This window comes from Dendrobium catenatum, unplaced genomic scaffold (assembly GCF_001605985.2).
Source record: "Dendrobium catenatum unplaced genomic scaffold, ASM160598v2 fragScaff_scaffold_920, whole genome shotgun sequence".
In the NCBI taxonomy this organism is placed as follows: Eukaryota; Viridiplantae; Streptophyta; class Magnoliopsida; order Asparagales; family Orchidaceae; genus Dendrobium; species Dendrobium catenatum.
This window is the reverse complement of record NW_021319382.1, coordinates 1,283,763-1,303,223: the sequence shown is the minus strand read 5'-3', so window position 1 is coordinate 1,303,223 and position 19,461 is coordinate 1,283,763. Positions and strand designations below refer to the sequence as shown.

The 19,461-nt window shown below is 33.4% G+C and overlaps 2 protein-coding genes across 4 annotated transcripts in view; one reads left to right on the top strand and one right to left on the bottom strand.

Moving 5' to 3' along the window:
• LOC110092719 (chloride conductance regulatory protein ICln) overlaps nt 1–3,246 on the top strand; it is a 30,271-nt gene extending 27,025 nt beyond the window's left edge. The window contains exons 4-6 of the mRNA XM_028697361.1: nt 2,655–2,714; nt 2,799–2,849; nt 2,960–3,246. Of these exons, the coding sequence (XP_028553194.1) occupies nt 2,655–2,714; nt 2,799–2,849; nt 2,960–3,087 (239 nt within the window). The 3' untranslated portion in view covers nt 3,088–3,246. The remainder of the gene's footprint in view (nt 1–2,654; nt 2,715–2,798; nt 2,850–2,959) is intronic.
• A 4,178-nt stretch (nt 3,247–7,424) lies between these two features.
• On the bottom strand, nt 7,425–17,575 carry LOC110092746. 3 transcript variants are annotated; one of them, XM_020817414.2, is made up of 2 exons: nt 17,381–17,575; nt 7,425–9,522 (listed from the first exon to the last, which is right to left on the bottom strand). In XM_020817414.2, the coding sequence occupies exon 2, from the start codon at nt 9,399–9,401 to the stop codon at nt 7,515–7,517; it is 1,887 nt and encodes a 628-aa protein (XP_020673073.1). In that variant the 5' UTR covers nt 9,402–9,522; nt 17,381–17,575; the 3' UTR covers nt 7,425–7,514. The 3 variants fall into 3 exon arrangements, with proteins under 3 accessions (XP_020673073.1, XP_020673078.1, XP_028553193.1); XM_020817419.2 differs by having other exon boundaries at nt 7,425–9,468; XM_028697360.1 differs by having other exon boundaries at nt 7,425–9,458.
• Nucleotides 17,576–19,461: the final 1,886 nt, after the last annotated feature.

Here is a 19,461-nt window from a genome sequence, read left to right as displayed (position 1 = left end):
GGATGTTGTGACACCTAATATACTCAGATTAATGAAGGGGCTAATCCTATATGCTGTGAATACAATCCAAGTGTCATAAAGACTAGTGGCATAGGTTTAGTAATTAATTTTCATGTTGATAAATTATTAGTGCATTGTGGTCGGATGGGCACTAGAGGCTTAATTTGTATAGGCTAAGTGTCAAACTAGTCTAATGATAGCAATTAACAAGCTTATGTGGAGTATATGTGCAACAAATGACCCTAAATTAATTAATGATGTCATGAAATTTATGCTAATTCAATGACAAATGTTAATCAATGCTAACCGTAATGAAGTCTAGTTCAAATCAGGTCAACCTAATAGGTTGACCATAAAACCCTAGCTTAAGCGTGTGCTAGTGTTCTAAAAAATTAAATGTAAAAAATTTCTATCTTATTGATCAAAATATAATGATATGATTTTAAGCAGTTTTACTAATTTTGTGATTGTGTATAATTTTCTATTACTTTATAAATAATATCTGTAATTACTAATTAGCATATCCTTTAATTTATTTAAAGATATAATTAACAATATGATGGAAAATGATTCAAAATAGTGTTTTAAAATGCATAATAATCTCTAGTTGCCTTCTTTTCAACCAATAGATATTAGTCCAGCCTCAAATTTATTAATCAAGTAAATTTGAAACTTGATGGATTTTTTTTTAATTAATGGCTTATATAAAATAAAAAATTAAGGTAGATTAAGATCCTCATTTAGATTGCATGAGTCCCTAAACCCAAATAAAGGGACCTAGAGTTCCATTAGACACTAATGAATGCATGAAGGTGGCCCAAATTATTTCATAATTTTAGTAGGTAAATTAGTATTTAATTCAATTAATTAGAGAGGGAAAATATAATAAATTACACAAATAAAAATATTTTTTTTGGTGTTTAGGGTTTTATTTAATACAGTTTCAAAATATCGTTTCTTAGCATTTTTTCAGTAAATCAACGAGGCAAATTTTCTTATGTTTAGTCAAAATAAACTTTAATTACTAGTTATTGAATCAGTCATAAGAGGTGGAGCACGAAACATGAATATCGTCCATTCCAAATAACATGAGATTAGATAGCCTGTAGCTATCGTCCTCATGCTATGAGTTGTAGTTAAGCCCAACCCCAAAACAATTTGTTCTCTGTGGTCATTTGGTTTAGCTTTTAAGGTTGGTTTAATCATGTTTTAAACTAATTCCATTAGGGTTAGGGCTAGTTTCTAGGTTTCTTTAGGTTATTTATAAGTAGGGGACTTAGTTTGAAGATTTGTTTTCAGTAGGTTTTGCCCAAGTTAGCCTATCAAGCCACATTTGACTAGGTTTAATTTTTGCTTCTTTGGGCTTGATTTGGGTTGACCAAATGAGCCAATTGGGTTCAGTTTGGTCTAATGAGGCTCTTCAAAACATTTACATAGGTCAAGGTTTAACATTTGTTGAGAATTGGAATCTAGTATGACTTGGGCCAAGTTTGGGCTAGCTTGGGTTAGCCAGGGGATATTTAATCTAGGCTTGGTTTGAGTTGACCTTAGGTTGACAAATGAGGACATAAGGGTTTCTTTAGGACTTAGTTAACTAACTCATGGTGATTCTATGTTATTTGGGTCTAGGGTTAATCTAGGGCAGGTCTAGCTAGTCTAGGCTTGCTTAGATTGACTAACCTTAGCATAGGATTGACCTTGTTGTTTTTGGTATAATCCAATGAACCATAATAACTTGGGAGATTCCTAATTGAATGAGGTAGGGCCTTGTCAGTCAATTTGGTTATTTAAGGTCCTAGGTTTGGCTATGCCAAGCTTTGGTCTAGTTAGTGGATTAGGCCAATTGAACTTACTTTGTTTTTGTGATAGATATTGATTGTTATATTTGATACTAATATAACCATAGTTAGTTTGATGTTGAATCAAAGAACTCATGGTGGTATTTCTTGTGCCACGGTTGATCAAGTAAATGGCTTTCACTTTGATCTTGACTCCCTTCTGTAACTGGATGCATTTGATACCTTGTTTTTGTAGGCCAAGATAATATCCAGATCAGCTATGTGCATTTGATACTTAGGTGAACACAACAAAACAAATTTGAAGAAAGGATATTTGTTAGATTTACAGTTTGGATTTTTTTTGCATTAAATTTCAATTGTCTATTAGATTTTTGTGATCTTTAGTTTCTCTTAATTAATTTTTATTAAAAAGTGAAGATCTTCGAACTGATTTAAAGTTTAATAGTTTTCTATTTTCATTGAAAATATTCTGTACTTTTTCAAGAGCATTAGCTTATTTCCCTTAAAAAGTTACATGCTTTGTATAAATTATTTGCATCTAAATTTAAATTGCATATTTTAATGTATTAAATTTCTTATACCTTATAAAAACCTAAATCATAATGGAAGTCCTAGCAACCAAACTCAAAAAATGTTGCATCGTCTTCTTTTATATATATATAAATACAAATATAATATATATATATATATATATATATATATATATAATGATGACACATGTGAGCTGTTCGAGTATAAAAGGTTTTAGTTCTGTGAGTACAAGTTTTTGTTTTGTTAGAACTAAATTTTGGAGCAATCTGAAGCTCTCGTCACAAGCTTCTTTGGGTATTATTTTGGACTCTTAACTCAAGGTAGTGGATACTCTCTTTGATATTTTTTGTCAATGTGTAGAACTCAATCCTGAGCCGCTGGAAGGTAACTTTGGAGTAGTATTTTGGAATATATTTAATAAATATGCAGACAAGTAGCTTGTTACCTTAATATTTTTTCATTTTTCAGGTGATGATGAAGAAAATAGCTGGATTTTTGGTGAAGATTTCAATGATGATGGTATGTTTAATGAACATAGAATCCTTAATCCTTGTATGCTAAGGATTATTTTTAGATTTTTTTGTTTTTTGACTGTATTCTTGACACCTGAACTGGTATGAAAATTCCAGGAGATCTGCCTGAGTGGCATCTTTCAGAAGATCTTGCTAACCCAATTGGACAAGTAAATGGAAATCATGACCTAGCACATTCCGTGCTTCATGTATGTGTTTACTGTTATGATTACCCTTTTATATAAAATTGAACAATAAACTTGCAATGCTTTAAAATGATCAAGGAAAAGCCTGAATCATAGGTTCTTTACTAGCTTTTGAAAACTATTATAATGCTAATGTTTCACTTTGCCATGAAACATTTGATCTCACCTAGTGAAAGTTCTCCTAATTCATCTCTACTATTTTTCTCCTTCACGTTTCGCTCCTTTCATCATTTTTTCCCCAATTTTCTCTCCTATTTCCCAGCATTAATCATCTCACCATGTACGTGCCTGTTTTCTCTTCATTTTATGTATTTCGCTTTTTCTCTCCGCCTGTCCACATTTTTCTCCTTCACAGCACCCTCTCCTCCTTCCATCTCTTTCTATTTTCTGAAAATATTGGCATCACACAAGTTTTGCTGTTTTCTCCTTGCTTCTCTGTTGTCTCTTTTTTTTTTTTTCTCTAATCACATGTATAGTTTATTTGGCTTAAGGTAAAATGTGGGTAAATGATTTGTATAGGTCTGAACAGTTTTCATGCCAATAAGAAGGGGATTATGTGGGCTAATGGGTAAAATCTGTCTATTTCTTACTATAATCAGGGACTAAAATAGCACATTTGAAAGTGTGAACTCATTGGCTACTGGCAGAATTGTATATTGATTTGAAATTGTTGACTATTGTTTATTTGAAAATTGAAATTGCACCTTTTAAATGCAACTTATATATCAATAAATATATTTAATGCGGAGGAGAAGCAACAAATTGATTATAAATTTTAATGAATGAGCATGTAACTCAGGTGGTGGATAGAGAGAGGAAGAAAGTATACACAGAACTTAAGAGGAAGGGAGAGAGAACGAACACGCAACTCAAAGAGCTAGAGGGGGGGGGGAGAGAGAGAGAGGGAGAGAGAGAGAGAGAGAGGTAGGGATTCAAGCATTCAAGCACTATCCTTTTTTATTAGTTCAATTCTTTTATAGAATCCTATACCATTAATATAGAGAGGGGTCCTCTTTCAAAGGCAAGGAATTGACACACATAAAGACTCATGACTCTAAACATATGACAAATTGTAAATAAAAATTCAAATATGAACTAAATATAAGTAAAACCATCAATGTCCTGCATCATTGTCATAGGTCGCAAAGAACTTTTCTTCGAATAGTTAAAAGTAGTCGACCAAGATGGAGGTTGCACAACTTGATCATGAACAAATTGAAGAACTACATACAATAGCTCGGAAACGTCAACTGATTTTGAGGCTTTGGCTTGGTAAACTCGGCTAATTGCTATGTTAGTTGTAGCATATTAAAATCTCTTAAAGACAAGGAAGGAGTTTAGTGATCAGCAGAATCACTGTGTTGTTGGAATTATTGAAGAATTAACCACTATTAGAAGCTTAGTTGAAGGAATCTCACTAAAAGCTACAGACAAGTTTGTGTTAGACTTGAGCATCACAGCACTATCTAGCTCTAGAATAGGATCATTCCTTTGTGGTAGATCCGGCTCGGGTATCTCTTCAAATGTAAGCCTTACTTCAAATTCTTACAATGTAACAAAGTATCGTTGTAGTATCTTTAATTTTCCTCAAATTCAAAATCATTCTCAATGATTGTTCCATTGTCATATTAATATTCATAAAAACTTTCTTTGAAATAGGAAATATCACAAAGTTTTGGAATGCGCCTTTAGAGATGAGGGAATTCTAGAATATGGGGAATTCAAATAGGTTGTTTGGCCTATGAGGAATGGGTAGAATGGGATTGCCTCATATGTCTAACATCTCAATTTACTCTACTATTGGTCATTCTATTATGGTTTATTTTCAACTGTATCAATAGAAGATATTAAAGGTGATTATTGATGATAATCGGATTGAGCATTATATTTATAAGCATGAGATAAACACTGATAAAATATTAAATTTTAATAATCATCATAGTCATAGTCTTAAGATTCAGGGATTATGGGAATTAACTTTTCAATTTCTTGACATCATAACTATATCTACTTCCCTTAGAATGAAATTTAGATATGATGACAAGTATAATTGACAACTTTACATGATCATTTTTAAGGAAGTTGGTATATGTATGCTGAATTTGAATAATCATCATAATCATAGTCTTACGACTGAGAGATTATGAGAATTAGCTTGCTAATTATACTTGACATCATACCTATATCTTCTTCATTAAGAATGGTCATGTAAAGTTGTTAATTATACTTATCATCATACTTCTATCTACTTCCCGCAAGTAAAGAAATCAGCCTCAAATCATAGATGTATGGTGAGATTTACCATTAAGATAAATCTCAAACTTAAATCTAATGCAAGGAACCTGAGGGACTTTTAACTTGAAACCTCATTTTAGGCTAAGAAAATCCTGACGCATTGGTCTTACAATCTTACTTAGAAAGGACTATTTGTTAAACCCACTTAAGCATTTTGAAAGTCATTATGCAATGGTTTCTATGCAAATGTAATATAGGTAAAGCTATTTTAATTTAAGAAGCGAGTCTTATGATTTAGCCATTAAAACTAAATAATTAGACCAGGTGTTAATCCTAATTCACACATACATTTTTTTTTTATTTTTTTAATTCACACATACATATTTCTTTAGTTATCCATCATAAAGTGAGGATAATATTTATTTTAAGTATGTGGCTCGCAAGACTTGCATGTGTTCATCAACCAAAAAGTTTAATGCTGATTTGTATTGAACACTTTTTTTTTGCCAAGTTAGTCAAATACTAATTGTACACCCGATGCCAATAAGGAGACTATTAATTCATTTATTTTGAAAGCTTGGATTAAAAAATTATACAAGTTTCACATTGGAAATAGTTTGTCCATAGTTCATTTTATATTACTTAAAATTTGTTTAGAAGATTTAGGTCCTTAAGAACCTACGGACACAAGAACACAAGAAAATTTCAAGGTAATCATAATCAATATGAATAAGACTAGAAAAATATAGAGGTTTTAGTATGACATATGGATAGATAGATAGATAGAAATGTTTAGGTTGTGGTTGGATTTGCAATACAGCTTTGAAATAAAATATTCAATAATGTCGGTTGTCTCTGTCACAGTTTAGATTTTTACATAAATGAATTGATATTATATGTTTTCCAAATTTTCCTTTTGTATTTTCTAGGGTTCTGCCGTTTGGTTCATTCAATTATAGTACCACATGCCACATATAGCTTTCCAAACTTAAAATTACATTATAAGGACAGAAAACTTACATGTTTGCCCTACAAATAAGAGTTAATATAATCTACCATATATATTATTTTGAGGTCTAGTCACAATTTTGTATGAATTAATGAGTTAATGGTAGTTGCAGAAAGCATATATACGTATGATATATTTTTTAAGGATACAATAAGATCGCTCTTCGATCAAAACATAATATTTCAAATAATAATACTATAAGCAATCGAGATATTAACCAAATTGCTTCTAGTATGTATATTACTATTACCCTAGTAATTTACTATCCAATCAGAAGAACAGGCCGTTGTTATACTAGAGATACGAGGTATATTTCAACCTCCTTGAAGAAAATAGACGTGCATTATAAGGTTTTCAGGCAATATACTTTTTTATGGTATGTATATAGTTTTGATTATTATTATTCTATACTAAAGATCTTTTATTCGTTAAATTCCAATCTAGAAATTTTAGGTTATTATTTTAATTCTTTATAAAACCTCACAAAAGCTGTTGACTCTTAGTATCCTTTAAATGATTACAACACCTTGAAACGAGATTTAAGCGAGCATTAATAGAACTGGTTTGTTAGTTGATTGAAAATAATAACGTTTGGACAAAGATTCATCAAGATAGAACAATAATCTTTTCAAAGCTCAAAGAAAAGAACAAAAATATGTTAGAAAGTAATAATATAGCATAAGCATGTGGGCTCCGAAAATTCGGCCCCGGCCTCCGCTCGCTCTTCTTTATTCGGCGAGGGAGTTTTAACGAGCTAAGTTCCGAGGTAAATTTTGGAAGGCAGATGGGTTTGTAGATAAGACACTACCCAGAGATTTCGCCCTCATTTTGTGAGGACTTTATGATCTGAGTTCTGGTTTCCTATAGGCGCAAGCCCCTATAGTTAATTACCCCTCCCGATAACGAGAGAGAACTTTCGATTAAGGCTAGTCATCAATCACATATGTATAGAAAATACATGTATCTGGCATATAGTAGCAGCATGAGTTTTGGGTATTGAAGAGTTTAAAATTTAAATTTAGAAATTTCACCATCTTGCACTTAAAGTGGATGGTGGGGGAATGATGATGAGATTATTATCTGAAAAATGAAATAGCTAAAAAGTAATACCAAGTCCAAAATAGACCAAAAGAACAAAAAAAGAGACGCAAAATCTTTGATTCTGTGCATCTGAATTCATATCGCAAACAAATATTCACATATTTTCACAGATTCATCAAATTCAACTTCTCTTTACATTGTGCAGAAAGTATTGTAAAGCTTCATGTACCTTCACGCCACTGGTCGCCTGCACTTGTTGAGATGCTTGCTTCAAGCTCTGCAGGCCACGACCTATGGAAGCAATGGTGGAAACAGAAGGGAAGGATTCGGCCGCACATTCGATCCCATCTCCATAAGCTATAAGCCCTGCACAAGCACCCATGCTACAGCCAAAGCTAACCCAAGGAGCACATCCAACTGGCCTCACATTTCTCTTCCTCATTATTTCATAAAATGAAGTCCTGATGGCAAACAAACTTGTTCTTTCTGCTGTAGCAATCATGCTGTGTGTCACAGCTCGAATCTTTTCAGCTGAAGCAGCTAGCTTGGTTCCTGTAGAAAGCCCGGGAGCTAATAGTTTTGATGGAAAGATTATTTTGCTGAGTCCAAAAGCAACTTTTCTTTGGATTTGTAGTAATCCGAACTTGAAAGAAGAAGATACATGAACTGTAGCAGCTTTGACAAGTGAGGAAGCAGGCATTACTTTTGAAAAAGAGGTTACTCCGAGAAGAGCGGTAGCTCCGGCGCTAATTGCAACAACAGGTTTATCTTTCAATTTTTTCTTTGTCTCATGGTTTTCGATTGGAATTTCGTCACCGTTATCAAGATCATCACAGTAATGCATTACACAGTGATTAGCCAAGTCAGCAACCTCCGGCGGTACCAATGTGTTCCAATGCCTACGAAGACCGGCAACGCTGGCAGCATCAACTATAGCCACAACTGCTCCAAAATTTCCCGCTTGTTTCTTTAGTGCTTGAGCAAAGAGAACATGACATTTATCTTCAGTAGAAAGATCATAGAAGTCTGCAACTTTAGAATTGGTTGTATTCTGTTCAGTAATTGGTTTTTGGGCGGCTTTGTTTAATGCTATTCTCAAGCCTTCAATGGCGATTCTGAAGTTCTGTGCATTTGATAAGGTTTTGGTATCAACTGTTTCTCCTTCGTTTACATCAACAAGCATTTTCTGTGCTGAAGACAATGCTTTTCCAATGGCTGGAAGGTCTTTAAATATGTGATGCAGATCAACTAGCAAGGAGTAAACTGATTCAGCAAATGGTGGAACCTGGTAATTGGAACTCAGACTGCCTTCTTGGTCTTGTTGGGCAATTGGGTCGACAATTAAATTTGAAACTAACAAATCAAGAGAAGGAATTAATGATTTCACCATGTCTGATTGAAGAGGATCAGAAACAAAAAACCTCTTAGAACTCGGGCTCACAGATGAAGTTACCTTCCCAGGAAGCAAACTATTTGTTTGTAGATGTAATCTAGGGGAGCTCTCATTGCCAGACTCTGAACAAGTTGAGGCATCAGAGCCTGAATTCTCATATGGTGATTCAAGTAAGAGGAAATGGGAATCAACATTCTCTGCAGCTCTCTTGGCAGACAAGAAATGTCCATAGAAGCCAATCCCAAAAATTGCCTGCAAGACCTGGCACCCAGCAAAGCTATCATACTGCTCCTTTTTTATCTTTTCAAATAGACATCTTTTAAGGACTCCAAATGAAGAAGTAGGAATATGATTAACATTGTTTTCACTTGAGCATTTCTCCTCAACCTGAATATCAGGCAGAGCTGATGGAGCAACTGAAACCACTACAGCATTAGGCCGAACTTCCTTGATTAGACGATCAGCATCAATGGCAGATTGTTCAGATAAGTTTTGAGCAGCCAAAATATATACGACTACATGAGAATCAGAATCACGGATAGCAAAGACAAATTGCTTTGTTTCTTCTGGAATTGCAAGCCTATTGACTAATTTATTTGAAGCTTTCAGGTCATCATCTTTCATCAGCGAAAATGGCCATACGTTTTTCAGGTAAGAGAAAATAGCAGATGCCATGACTGATATACATTGGTACCACAAAAGACTCCAGAACCGAACAAACAACTTATTTTCCTTTAAAAACCTGCATAGTAAGAATATCTTAAAGAATCAAAGTGATGGTTCCAACTTAAGAAATCTGTTATTAACAAAGAAAAAAATTGGAAATATGCGTGTAAACATAATTCCAAGTTTGCAAAAAATAATTGTAACAATAACCCATTAGCTGCATTTGCTACTGGGAGAAATTTGAAGTTTTGAACATATGAATTGACTCCAGTTTTCCAGCAAAACATTCAATTTTAAACATGTGACCTAATGTACATTTACGCTAGAAAACATGCTAAACTCTTTCCACAGGAAGGTTATGCGCTGTTGATGATTACAGACAGTTATAAATTTTCAATAACTCATGCATACTATCGTTATCATCAATAGTAGCCTTATGCTGAATATCTAGGTTTGGCTAAGGAATCATGCTTCTCTATTCATTCCTATAGAGTACTATATGTGAAATTACAATTTACTCAAGCCTCTTGTCATAAACTTCTTACAATTAGTCTACCCTTCTTCCTTCCAATGCCTTTCACGACAATCTATCTCTACCAATTATTAATGTATATTTGATACATGCTCAAATAACCTATGACTATTTCAACCTGTGAAGCATGGATACTTATAAAAACCTTTCACATCGAACACATGTCATATGTAATAAACACGCATCCGATGCACCCCAACACATGTTTGACATGCTGAAATTATGCCCAATGTGCTTTTTCAAAACTTAAAGCCCAACAAAGCCAAGACACCCTAACACGGCTTGGACACGCGATGGTGATGAACTATATTTTTTCATAATGAACCAACTATGATAACTGCCCTTTTTCTATACGAAAATAACAATGCCATTGTAAAGAAAATTGATAATATTGGTGGTAAAGATCGTGGTGCTGAGTGTGCTTGGTTTAATCAGTGACACACCAATAAGTCAAATTTTATAATATTATCTTTAAGATCATATACTCTTCTTTGATTGTTTGGCATTTTGTGTAAACAATTCAATGTCAATGTTAAAAAATTAGTGTCTATTTACTAATGTTAATGCAGGTGTGTTGATTGCATAAATTTATATTCACTATTTATAGAAGAACATTCCAAGTCAATGGCATTTCGTGCCCTACTTTATATTATGTTTGGGAATGTCCTAATATCTATTTTATGTAAGTGTCCCATATGGATGTCGATGTTTCATACCTTTCTACAAACCTATCTTATATATGCGATACTGAACTTCCCAACTCACTCATTCTTCACTCTATCCTTCCTAATGTTATCTCACATTCATCTTAAATTTTCATTTTTGTCATATTTGACTGTTTATAATTGAATACTTGCCCAATATTCCAATCCAGACAGAGTAGAATGTATTGTATTATTTTTAAAAGAATACCATTTAAGTCTCCACGACATCCTGCTGCTGGTTGTTCATTTCCCCTCCTTGCTAATTCCTAGACTAGTGTTTTCTCTTGTCCAAAAGTGGTTGTCTTGATTTGGCTTCTATTGGCTATTTGGGTGGCACATTTATGTGAGCAATTGAACCTTCTTCTCCTATAAATTATGGCTGATTTGCGGTTGAAGAGAGTTGTTGGCTGAAACAAAAAAAAAACTGAGGGTTTTCTTCCTAGCTTGAGAGCTATATTCTTTCTACATCTATTACTTCTTTTCGGTCTTCTATCTATTTTTTTCTCGCCACAATTTCCCTTCCACTTGTATCTTTATTCTCCAAATATTGATAGTGAATGGTGAAGAATATTTGGACACCATAATTTGCGGGTTATTTAGCTTGCGAGCTATCTTCTTCTACCTTACTTCTTCTATTTTGTCTCGGTCTTCTATCTACTCTTCTCTCCATGGTTCCATTTCACTTGTATCTTTCTTCTGAAAACTTTGATAATTTGTAAGGTATTGTAGTGTAGTATCCCATTTAATGTTAGTTTGAAGTGGTTGAGCTTTAAGGTTTTGTTTGTCTATGTTTTATGAAAAGAAAAGTTTTGTTTGCAATTCTAATGTTGTGTTTTTTTATTGCATCATGAACCTAGATAACTAACCATAACGGAAGCCTAGATAGTAGATATGTAACTAACAATAACTGATTTTCATCCTTTATTGACAATCCTTCACCATAAATTGAATCATCCTTTCTTGAAAGTCTTCTAAGAGCTGTAAACTCATACACGTAAAAAGTCCTCTTGGGATGGAAAACACAAAAAGAGAATATGTGTAGGCATTCAAGAATAATTTCATTCAACAGTCATCCATTCAACCAATGAGTGATAAAAAAAGATTGAAAGCCAAGTACGATGAAGATATAACATGTCTAAAGTGAGGTGGCAGGTCTAAATGATCATGTGGATGTCAAAATAAGTGATAATGGTCAATGAGTGATAAAAAAGATTCAAAACAAGATAGTTAGGCAAGGCTAATTCATGGGATGACTAAACTAACTAAATACTTACATCCATGCAACCAACATCACATGATATATACACCACAAAAAGCCTATATATAATAAATGACCCAATAACACAAAGGCCCAAAATATATCATATGTCTAAAGTGAGGTGGCAAGTCTAAATGATGATATAACATGTCTAAAATAAGGTGGCAAGTCTAAATGATTACGTGGATGCCAAAATAAGATATAATGGTCAATGAGTGATAAAAATGTTTCAAAACGAGGTAATTAGTCAAGGCTAACGCATGGGATGACTAAACTAACTAAATACTTACATCCATACAACCAACATCACATTATATATTACACCACAAAAAGCCCAAATACAAGAAATGACCCAATGTCCCGACAATAACCTAAAAAAGTAAATATACAACTAGACATTATGATACATAACATTTAGACTCAAATAAAGAAAGTATATCAAAATAAAGAGGCACATAACTACAAATGATGACATCCACATAATACTAAATGGGCTCTAAAAAGTGTCATGCATCTTCCCACCTGGCTTTAAAGAATTCGAGTCATCAAATGAAGCAAGAAAATATTTTTTAAAAAATAAAGGTGAACTTTTCAAACTAATCCATGATTATCAGGAGGAATGAATGCAATACATTGAATAATGAACTCATGAGCTCTCCATCTTTCATGAGATCTCAGTCATTGAGTTGACCATGATGGAGGTGCGGTGATTAAGGCATAATCACATATGCTACTTAAAAGTTTGTATTGGAATTACAAAGAAAGGCGTCAACAGGAATATGGTCATCCAAAAAACATAAGGTTTGCCACATTGAAAACTAAAGAGATCCAAACATCAATTAGATGATCAACTTTATGAGCATTCACACTCACATTCCTAATTATTTTATAAGGTGTTGCTTGTCTTGATTCAACTTACGAAGAGTTTCAGTAGAAAATAACAGCCTTCATTCTTATCAACACTTTATCCCTAAAAATTTAACAAATAATTTGTACACATCAATACTAGAATTACACTAATCATTTATGGTGACCAGCACTGGCCTAATCTCCCAATGAAGCTCATACATGATGATGCAGAGTTACCAGACTTAACTAAATATGCATACTCAATAATGGGAATGGAAAATAAAGTTCTTTGAATTTCTAAAAATATAGAATGTAATGACTTGAGCATGAAAAACTTTTTACTATGAGGATCTTTTCGTTAGATACTTCAAGTCCATCCTTTGCAACATTATTAATATCACTAGCTAATTTTTCTCAAATAATATTATGTACAATCAAAATATTAAGATCTTAAATCTTACTGGGAGTTAAGAGAACAATTAGTGGGATTAGGATTAATTATAAAATTAATGAAAACAGACACGTTACTTAAGTTCAATATGAAGTAGACTATAGACAAAGTGATGTAGAACTATATGCTTAGAAATGAATGTAAAAAAATTTGCACGAATTCTTGAGATAAGCAAGTAAGATTAAAAAAAAAAACTATTAGCAATCCAAACGATAAAATAAAACAAGAGAGGGGTGCCTACGTTTAGGCTAAGCCGCTTGCCAAACACTTGAAAAAATCAAAACAAGCTAGAAATTCAACAATCATGCTAAGTAAATAGCTTTCAACAAAAATCCCTAATCTAACAACAAGATTAGGAGCAAATAAAGTGCACTCAATCCTACGTTTACTAAGCTTTGGCAATGGCGAAATAAAATCCTACGTTTACTAAGCTTAGGCATAAGGCGAAACTCGGCTCCTTGGGATTCGTCATCACCTACAAGCTTAGGGGATTAGAAAGGTAATTGAAGAGGGGGAGAAGTTCACCTTAGTCAAAGTCCGGAAACAAGTAGTCGAGATGTTGAAGAAGTTTGTCGTAGGAGAGGCCATATTCTGTTTCCGGGTCAGCCATCCATGCGAGAAGTCGCTGTTTTTGACGTTGGGAAGTGCTGGATGGTAAGGAGAAGCTTCCCCGATGGAGCTACGGTGAAAGGAGCCGGCGGGAACTATTGGACATCAAGCTGTCCCCTTAAGACAGCAGTTTTGAAGCCTATAGCCGATGAAAATCCAAGAATAGTTGCAGGAATTTTCTGGCAGCAGTCTTGGAGATCATGAAACCCCACGTGGGATGGGGTTTGGGAGGGATTTGTGGAGGAAAAACAGTAAAGGAGCCTTGGGGAATTTTCGGCCAGCAGGGGAGAGGAACTTGAGGCTTAATTCCAACTTGGGAGGAGTGGTTTTGGAAAGATTTAAGGAGGTGGAGAGCAAGGGGAATTTCAGCTACAGAAAAAAGGAGAGATTTTAGAATTGTTTCCAAAAGGGTGAAGTGATTTTAGGAAACAATCTCAAAGGAGATCTCTATGGGACTGGCAGCATAGGGAGTAGGAGGAGAGGATTGGGGAGGCATTCAATGCTTACTTAAATTAAGAAATTAAATTTGGAATGAAAAATTTCATCCAATTTAATTTGAAATTTAAATCGGCTATGAAATAGAAAGTTATCAAAAATAGGATTATAATTTAGGTAACTATTTTAAATTCAAATAGATTTGAATTTACTCATGAATAGAGTTACCTAAAATATAAAAGGCTATTTTAGGAAATGTTTAATAGCAAGTTGGTGATGGAGTTAAAGACCAAGAGGAGGGGCCGGCAGGTTGGGGGCTTGGCCGTGGATGGTGGTGGTGGTGCTTAACCGATGGGTGGGGATGGGGAGTAGGGTGGCCGGCGGCTTAGGGATTTCGGGTGCTCAAAGCCGGCGTCTAGGGGAAGAGAGGAAGGGGAAAAACAATAGAGAAGTAAAACCACGAACCCGACCGTCTCCAAGGTTGGTGGGTGATCCGATCTCCCTCTCCTAGGAATTTCTCTCCAATCAAACTCTCAAGCTCTCACAAGAACTCATGCAAGGAAGACATTTTTGTAATCAATCATTCATTAATTTTCAAAGAGAACATAGGGGCTATAAATAGCCTCGTACATAAGAATCAAAATAAAAAGACAACAATGCCCTCAGGGCTTACATACAACCTCCTTTTAAGCAAGGGGTAAAAACAGAAAATAATTACAACATAACTAATAATAAAAGAAAAATAACATAAAAACAAATACATTAAATAATCTCAAAATACATCGACGCGATCATGGCCGTAGATCGTCGGTCACACCTCTGATATATGATTCATGCTCTGATGTCCCCATCACAAAGTCCATAATTAAAGAAGTGCCATGTTGATAAAAGACTTCATAAGGAATAAGTCCGGTAATACCATCAATAAGCCATTCTTTTCAATTAGAAAGGAAGAAGGCGTAAGCACAAGTTGACTCATTGTACTTATGGCATCCAAAATATAGATAGGACTGAGAACACTATCATGCTGAAACTCCTGAAGGCTAACAATATCACTTCCTTCAGTAAAGAGCAAAGAGTACCAAAAATGTTAGAGAGCAATTTTCTTGGGCTCCTCAAGTTAAAACTCAACTAGTCATTATATAGCATTACCGGCCTCGTTAGTCATCCCAATTTTTATGGTCATTCTCAATCTTAGATTATGGTTCTTTATTAGCAATTTGTATTAAGGTGGAATGCAAAGATTATTTATTCATTTATAAGGTTAATGCACAAGATGCTATGCTAGCTTAATGCTCTTGCCCATACAACCTACATCACATGACATAGGAAGCCACACAAGGCCATCAACGTAAGGTCAAACCACAAAAATCTACTAAAAAACACAAAGGCCCAAAATACATCACACGACTCAATTTCAAGACAAAATAAACGTCCAAAAAATGAAAATACATACGAAAACATAAATTCACCTAGCCATATCATAATATACAAGATTTAGATACAAATTAAGAAAATAAATTAACTACTAACAATGACATATATGTCATATTAAATGAGCTCCAGAATATAGTCCTAAATCATCACAGTTAAGCAGCACTTTATCTTCTAAAATATTAATTAGTAATTATTAAAATCAAACCCACAAAAATTGCATATCATTTGCTCAGCATTTGTTCTACAAATTCTAATTGCTCTATTTTTTAAACATTTTTCTATTATTTTAACTTTTTACTCATTTCAATGAATATTTTGCCAATTATCATTGCATTTGATGTAAAAAGCATACACCAAGGCACTTCACTTTACATATTATTTGTAGACATCTTTATAACCAATACAAAAAGATATGGACACAATACTAATCATTTATGTTAGCCTCTAGTAATTGAAAAATCTGGGGTCATGGCACAATTACTTCTAATGCTAGTGTTATCAAAGATGCTAAGCCTTCTCAAAATGACATGATTGTCTAATGCCTGAGGAGCTAGGCATTCACCTGAGCAAGGCAAGGCTAAAAATTTACTTATTTTAATTATGAGAAATATTTCATGAGTATGATATGATAATCATTATAATAAAATATTTAAATAAACAAGAAAAAAAATTCAACTTTTACATCATTCCAAATATCAAAATGTAAAATATTGTTAGTTGGATCGTCCAAAATAAAGTACCCACAAGTACAAAAAAGTTACGTTTGAAGTTTAAACAATCAAATAAAAGCATAAGTTTGTAGCTTCCACAGCATAAAGTTAAGTTAACTTAATATTCGATAATATCTATTTCATCTTCTTGACCACCCATACTCTCTTCCCAAAACTACATTTATAGCTCTTCATCTCATAATATGTTTGTGTATGCTTTATAAATTATTAACAAAAAAAGAGAGACAAAGATCTATATCATAAAGGTAAGCAACTAGTGCCTTACACCAAGGTGCTTGCCTAAGCAGCGCCTCAGAGTGGCGCCGACCTGGGAGATGTTTGAGGTTCTGCACACACATCTCCCATGCCTAGTGACCTAGGTGAGCATCCGTCTCGCCTTTGATAACAAACATTTCCATCTTAATGTAATTCTCATAGCATTTAATAATGCGTTTTCTCAAGATTAATACAAATCATATGAAAATCCTTTTTTTACTTTCTATTTTTCATATATTATCTTAACACAAAAATCATTTATATAGTAGATCTTTTTGGCATTAACCGTAATTGGTTATAAACCCATCTGTCTCTTTTTTAATTATTTTAAATCCACATCTATCGTACATTAACACTCATTTCACTATATAATTCACCAAAGTTGCAGCATTGTCTTTGATTGCTAAACTTAATAGTAATACTACACTTGGCATTAAACCGAAATATGGGGTAATGTTTAATCGGATAGTTAAAGTTCTATTACGTCCCAAAGAGACTAGGAATACATATGGAGATTACTGCCCTTGGAAAATAGTTTCCACAGAAACCTAAACCCAAACCCCATGGTGAATAAATTCAATCATAATCCTTGACACCGAACAAAGATTCTTAAATTGCTATTCACAAAAAATAGTACCAGATAGAAAAAAGAAAGGAAGATAATGATGGTCTGTAAATCTAAACAAAGAGAATTAAGACAAAAAATTTTTGAATAAAAGTAGAATACCTAATTCGACGGAACCCCTAAATAAAAGAAAGGTGGATCGAAGCGCGCATCAGAGGGAAGAAATGTTCGAATCATCGGCGATCAGAGGAGTTTGAATGGCGAATCCCTTCAAAAAGCGATGGCGAGAGTTCCTCGAGAGAAACTAAAAATCTTTCTTCAAGAAAGGATGCAGAAGCCAGCAAAACAGTTTTGTCTAAATAGTTTCTTGAGTGAAGGGAAATTATAAAAATATTCTGTTATTTTATTTATTTAAAAAATAAGTCAGTGGGTTTTATTTTATTGAAATTGAAATTATAAAAATATTCAAATTTCTCATTAAAATTTTATTTATTAAAATTTGATTCACATTTATAATTTTAAGAAAGCTATGTTGGAATATCTTTGTTATAAATTGTATCAAGATGAATTTAAAAATCATGAGATGTACTTTAAGATTAGGGTAATATATATACAATATTAATGTCAAAGAAAATACAATGTTTTAAATTGTATCAAATTTATAATCTCTTCATTGCCCATCAATAATTAAACTTCATATTAAATGGCTTTTGAAAACTAGTACTTATAATAGTTTAAATAGCTTTATCTCATTTTTCAATATTTTTTAGAGTGAAAGGGTAACACTTACTGAATCTGTGCGTAGTTTCACCCATTTCGACTCGGTATGATAAGATCAGTTATGTGAAATTTTCGCATTTATTTGTGAGTATTCTGTGTGCATGAGTGCGTTTATATTCATTTTGAAGTGGATCCTGGAAATCTGTATGCATGTATATGAAAATTTGAAATTTTCCTTTGGGAGCATTGCAAGACTGGGCTGGCAATGCTGCGGTGTTGAGCTCTCCAGCCGATTTATGGAATTTGAACTACAGCTCCGGCATAGAGGTCGGGCGCCGCCGAGTTGTGCTCTCCAGTGGAGCCCGCTATGTCACAAGGTCAAATTTTTATAAAAATAACTAAAACCATTGCATCAAAACCTTATCAGACAATAATATGATTGCAATGCTTTTTCGTTTATGACGACTTTCTTACTGATTTCTATAATAAATTTTCAAAAAAAAAAAATTTAATGGCGAAAAAATAATGCTCAAAAGTAAGCCTAAGAAAACAAATACTTTTATGCTTAACAATTGGTAAACAAAATTTTCATTTGTGTTATGAATGCGAATAAAATATCTTTTAATTTGTGAGATTAACGCTTCATTGACATACAAATCATTATTAAAAGACATTATACATTTGCTCGAGGAGCAATTCCAATTGTTGAAATAAAAATCCAAAGTATCAAAGAAGTATATATCTCTTAAACAATCATCTATATGAATGAAAAAAAAAGAGGCATAAATCATATTTTTTAATTTGTGAATGTCAAGCAAAGCAAACCTATAATTAGATATATATTGTAACAGCTCAAATTCTTAACTATCGAGATATGTTCGATTTGGCCTAATGGTCTCACATTTTTAATATGTTTGTATAACTTCCCAGGAGGTCATCCATCTCATAATTTCTCCGGGTTGAACGCGCTTAACTATGATGTTTTTTAATAAAATTTGAATCATTACACACAAAAGGTATCTCGATGTTCAAGAGTTTAGTTTCTTTTTTTTACTTAAGAGGTTTCACAATCTCCTTCACTTAAGTAATTGACATCTTCGTTAGTATCTGTATCTCAAAATCATCCATCACGCATATAAAATTCTACAGGAGGCCCCTACAAGTTCAAGTGGTAACTACTGCCATGTCCTATACAGGGTTCAAGAGGTAGCAGACAATATCTCAATAATTAAGAGTAACTTCTTTTTTACTTAAGAGTTTCACATATATAAAATATTAATGGCTCCCTACTCAAGAATAAGAAAAAAAATATAAAGCAAACAAAGCATAATAAGTACATTTTTAGTATAAAATCAAGGTTATGAAAATCATAAATGTTCTAGATTCAATGGTTTGATCAGAGTTGAACTAGATAATGTAATAAATATTAAAACTATTTAAATAAGAACTAGATGATATAACAATTGTTGCGTGCTAGAATATACGATGCGGTAGAGTTTGTAAATTCGCGTCCGAGCGTTGTA